The following is a 5,204-nucleotide window of genomic DNA, read 5'->3' on the forward strand; positions in this document are numbered from 1 at the left end:
AATGAAGCTTGACTACTACCTCACACCATGCACAAAAACCAACTCAAAATGGATTAAAGCACTAGACATAAGACTTGAAACCATAAAATATATAGAAGGAAATACAGATGAAACACTACATGACATGTACCTCACAGACATCTTTACAGACACATCACCCAAAGCAGTGATAGTGAAGGCAAAAATAAATAGCTGGGACTACATCAAATTAAAGAGCTTCTGCACAGCAAAAGAGACAATAACCCAAACAAAGAGATACCCGACCAACTGGGAGAAATTTTTGCATACAACACCAATGATAAAAGACTGATCACAAAAATCTACAAAGAGCTGATGAGACTCACAAAAACAAAGTAAATAACCCAGTCAAAAACGGGCAGAAGAGCTAAAGAGAACTTCTCCAAAGAGGAAATGCAAATGGCCAACAGGCATATGAAAAATGTTTCAACACTCACTTGTAATCAGGGAAATGAAAATCAATACTACAGTGAGATACATCTTACACCAGTGAGAATGGCACATATTAAGAAAACTAGCAATAACAAATGTTGGCGAGGATGTGGAGAAAAAGGAACGGTCCTGCACTGTTGGTGGGAGTGCAAACTGGTCCAACTACTATGGAAAGCTGTGTGGGGATTCCTCAACCTGCCAAAGATGGAGCTTCCATATGATCCAGCAAGTCCACTCCTAGGTATTTACCCAAAGGACACAGAACATTAATTCAAAAGGATACCTGCACCCCTATGTTTATAGCAGTTATAGCTATTTACAATAGCTAAGCTGTGGAAACAACCCAAATGCCCAAAAAAGATGACTGATCAAGAAGATGTGAAATATATACACAATGGAAATATTACGCAGCAATCAAAAAATATGAACTCATGCAATTGCAGGAACATGGATGGAGTTGAAAGGGTTCATACTCAGCAAAATAAGCCAGAAAGAAAAAGAAAAATACCGGATGGTCTCACTCATAGCTGGAATTTAAAAAACCTAAATAAGGAACCAGGAAAAAGACTAATTATAATAAAGTAAAAATCAAAATCAACAAGCAATATAAACCAGAGACATACTAGGGTGGGGGGGAGGAGAGGAGGGATTAGGGTCACAATAAGGGGGGTGGGTACTGTTTGGGGAATGTAACCAAAATGGAAATGCATACATTGTGCAAAAATGAAAAATGATGTAAGAATTATATAATAAAATAATATTAAATAAAAAATAAAATAAATAAAAAATAAAAAATAAAAAATACATGATTTTCAAAATTTGATTCTAGAATAATTAACATAAAGATCATATAACCTAGCAAAACAATGCATCACATTTTAAAATCATGTAGTAATTCAAGATTAATAATGAAGAGAGGTCTATGGAATTAATATAACAGAATAGATAATATTCAATGATATTGTTTCACTTTGCAAATAACATTTGAAAAACCAACACTTTTTTTTTTTTAGGCATGTTTTATAATGAATTATTTATCTGTTTGTTTTGTTTATACAAGCACTGGGTACTGTCAGAAGCGCGGGAGGGTGAGAGAATTCACCAGAGCCAGAGTGGGGAGCAGAGCAGGCAGAAGAACCGAAGCACACTATTTATTTATACATACAAGAACTGGGGTGCAGTCCAGAGGTGGGGGGGCGGTGAGAGGATTCACCAGAGACAGAGGGGAACAGAACAGGCAGAGAGACTGGATACACTGCTGAGGGGAGCAGCAGGTGAGTCAGAAGAGGTCTGCTGCGTCATGTGGGTAGCTCTCCGGCTGGGGATCAAACTGATGTTGCAGTGGCTGTGGATAGCTTCATAGGCTGCTCTTAACCCCTTGTGCCACCAAGGAGGCCCTTAAACAGTTTACTCAATTTATCACTCTTTCCTTTTTGTTCTTTTTTAAATCACCACTCTTAAAATTTACTTTCAATGTGAAAATTCATGTATTTTGTGATTTCTTTTACATCACAGAAAAACCACCACTTTTACAATTGGATCTACACAATTTCAATTTGTTGTTGAAGTGTAACAAAGTTGAATAGTCACAATTATCTGAAATGTAATTAAAAGGCTATTGTCACATATTTCAGTGAGGCTGTATGGTTTTTCATTGACCAACCAACACAACAGAGTAAATGCAGGAGAAAATATGACAAACCAACATTCTTCTAATGAGACTGAAAAGAAAGACAATTGCAAAAATAAAAGCTTTAAAAGATCCACTCTTTGTTGTGATTTTTTCATAAATATCTATATTTTAAGACACTTTGTAAACATGCAATGGTATTAATATTACCTTAAATAAGAATATCTTTAAATTGGTTTTATCCTCGTGTAGTAAACATTGAGATTTATAACCTCCTAAAATTATACTGGGGTCGTCGCTAATTTGTAAAACAGCGCCGAGAACCTGAAAGGAAAATGCTTGAATATTCCCTGGGCCGGCCTCAGGGACACGGTGTGACAAAGGTCTTGTTGCAGGAGAGGCGGGGCGGGCAAAGTCTCAAGTGTTGGGTGTGGTTCTCAGTATCTCAGGACCCTGGCCTGTGTCTGGGGCTGCAAGGTGACTGTTGGGGTTTCCTCAACTCCTTAGTTTCACTTCTCACAATGTGTCTGGTCCTACCTCCTGGATACTGGTGATTCACCCCGGTTCTCACTCCCCATTGCCTGGAGGTCTCCAGAGCAGCCAATCAGCATTCCCGCGCTACGGTTAAATGTCTCCATCCACGCAGCCGGGACTCCGTCTACCCAGACCCAAGAAATCTGGTCATGAGGCCTCCAACCCGCCTGCTGCTGCTCTCGGGGGCCCTGGCCCTGACAGAGACCTGGGCGGGTGAGTGCGGGCCCTGGAGGGAAAAGGCCTCAGAGGAGGGAGGAATTTGTGGAACCCCGGGGTTGAGGGGGCGCAGGACCCTGGAAAAGCCGGTCCCCACCACCGCGGGCCCTGTTGTCCCCCATGACCCCAACCTGCCCTGGTCCCTTCTGTCCCTCCCAGCCCCTCCTCCTCATGGTCCCTGAGTCTCATGCTTCACGTCCCCCAGCCCCTTATCAATCTCAGGAGGCCCCTCGCCCCCCTCCCCTCAAGGCCCATCTCCCCGGGACCCGCGAAACGAGGAAAGTCAGCCCGGGTCTCCCTCCCGCCCCCAGGCTCCCACTCCCTGAGGTATTTCCACACCGCGATGTCCCGGCCCGGCCCCGGGGAGCCCCGCTTCATCGCCGTGGGCTACGTGGACGACACGCAGTTTGTGCGGTTCGACAGCGACTCCCCCAGTCGGAAGGCGGAGCCGCGGGAGCCCTGGATGGAGCAGGAGTGGCCGGAGTACTGGGACGGGGAGACGCGGAACTTCAGGAACGCCATGGCCGTGTACCGGGGCAGCCTGAACACCCTGCGCCGCTACTACAACCAGAGCGCGGCCGGTGAGCCGGGCGGGCCCGGGGCGCTCACGACCCCACCCCCGCGGGCGGGCGGGACCCCAGACCCCGGGCCCGAGCGCCCCCCCGAGGCAGGGGGACCCGCCGGACCCTCGACCCGGGACGAGCCCCGGGACGTTCCCCGCGGGGTTCCCGCGTCAGTTTCGGTTTATTCCCGGGGGGCGGGCGGGGTGACCACGGGGTGACGCGGGTGGGGGGGGACAGGCTCTCACACCCTCCAGGTGATGTCTGGTTGCGACGTGGGGCCCGACGGGCGCCTCCTCCGCGGGTACAGTCAGCTCGCCTATGACGGCGCCGAGTACCTGGCCCTGAACGGGGACCTGCGCTCCTGGACCGCGGCGGACACGGCCGCGCAGATCTCGCGGCGCAGGCGGGAGGTGGCCGGAGAGGCGGAGCGCCAGAGGAACTACCTGGAGGGCAGGTGCGTGCAGTGGCTGCGCAGATACCTGGAGCACGGGAAGGAGACGCTGCTGCGCTCAGGTAAGAGGGGCCGCGGGTCTCCCAACCCCCCTCAGGCCGGCACCACGGGGAGGGTGGAGTCAAGGTCACAGCAGCGCCCCCTCTCTGGGCAGGGGAGGAGGAGCCCCCTGGGTTTCCTGACTCCCCAGAGACCCCACTTTTCCTCAGAACAGTTAAGGAATTCGGTGTCCCCTGAGCTTGAAGGGAGACCAGCCCTGGAATCACCCTTCTTGGGATCCTTTGACCCAGCAGCCCTCTTGGGAACCATCAGTGTTTCTCTCAGGGTCTTGTTATTGGTCAGAGCACATTTTTCTAATCTGACTTGTCCTTTTTGAGTCCCAGGTCTGTCCCCAAAAGCCTGTGCTCTCCTCCTTAGAGAGCTGCGTCCTCCTATCCAGAGTTGTCGCCTAATTCTAGGACTAAGGAAGAAGAGATTTTCCCAGACTCCTTAGAGCAAGCTGGTTTCTAGATTTTGTACTTCCTCTTCTAAACCCACTGCCCTGTCCATTCTGAGGATGGTCACAGGAGGGTTTTTCAGGGTCCATGAGAGAAAAAACCCAAAGTGTGAAAGTTCTCACCTTTCTCCTCAGAGGCCCCAAAGACACAGGTGACCCACCACCTCAACTCTGAACAGAAGGTCACCCTGAGGTGCTGGGCCCTGGGCTTCTACCCAGCGGACATCACCCTGACCTGGCAGCGAGATGGGGAGGACCTGATCCAGGAGACAGAGCTGGTGGAGACCAGGCCTGGGGGGGACGGAAGCTTCCAGAAGTGGGCGGCTGTGGTGGTGCCTTCTGGAGAGGAGCAGAGATACACGTGCCATGTGCAGCATGAGGGGCTACAGGATCCCCGAGTCCTGACTTGGGGTAAGGAGGGAACGTGGGCACAGAGCTTCTCAGGGATATCAGGAGCCCTTCTGGTGACCTTCAGAGCATTAGATGGAGGCCTGGGGCTCAGGGTCTCCCCTTCCCTTCCAGTGCCCCCTTCTCAGTCCTCCGTCCCCACCGTGGGCATCATTGCTGGCCTGGTTTTCCTTGGAGCTGTGCTCACTGGAGCTGGGTGGCTGCAGCTGTGATGTGGAGGAAGAAGCAGTCAGGTAGGGAAGGGAATGGGGGATCTTGTCCACTAGGGACTTTCAGGCCACTGGTAGAACTTGCCCTGCCTGGTAATAGGAAGTACCATCCACACACATGTGTTGCCCAGTTTGGAGCTGATTGCTGACCCTCTTTTGTAAAGCATTTTGAAAATGAATCAACATTTGTTCACCTTGATAATTCCGGTGATGGGGCCCTGATTCCAGCAAGTGGCAGAGGGGAAGG

The 5,204-nt window shown here is 49.9% G+C and overlaps 1 protein-coding gene across 1 annotated transcript; it reads left to right on the forward strand.

Moving 5' to 3' along the window:
* The first annotated feature begins 2,716 nt into the window (after positions 1-2,716).
* Positions 2,717-4,976, forward strand: LOC119251963 (HLA class I histocompatibility antigen, A alpha chain-like). The gene is made up of 5 exons (XM_054698459.1): positions 2,717-2,827; positions 3,142-3,411; positions 3,631-3,906; positions 4,476-4,751; positions 4,863-4,976. The coding sequence occupies exons 1-5, from the start codon at positions 2,764-2,766 to the stop codon at positions 4,958-4,960; spliced, it is 984 nt and encodes a 327-aa protein (XP_054554434.1). The 5' UTR covers positions 2,717-2,763; the 3' UTR covers positions 4,961-4,976.
* The last annotated feature ends 228 nt before the right edge of the window (positions 4,977-5,204 follow it).

The sequence above is a fragment of the Talpa occidentalis genome, unplaced genomic scaffold, assembly GCF_014898055.3.
Source record: "Talpa occidentalis isolate TD23 unplaced genomic scaffold, MPIMG_talOcc4v2.1 talOcc4.2, whole genome shotgun sequence".
NCBI lineage: Eukaryota > Metazoa > Chordata > Mammalia > Eulipotyphla > Talpidae > Talpa > Talpa occidentalis.

Coding starts and splice junctions, on each gene's coding strand:
- LOC119251963 (XM_054698459.1), top strand. CDS start 2,764: ATGAGGCCTCCAACCCGCCTGCTGCTGCTCTCGGGGGCCCTGGCCCTG. Junction 3,907..4,475: donor GGAGACGCTGCTGCGCTCAG/GTAAGAGGGGCC, acceptor CTTTCTCCTCAG/AGGCCCCAAAGACACAGGTG. Junction 4,752..4,862: donor TCCCCGAGTCCTGACTTGGG/GTAAGGAGGGAA, acceptor CTTCCCTTCCAG/TGCCCCCTTCTCAGTCCTCC.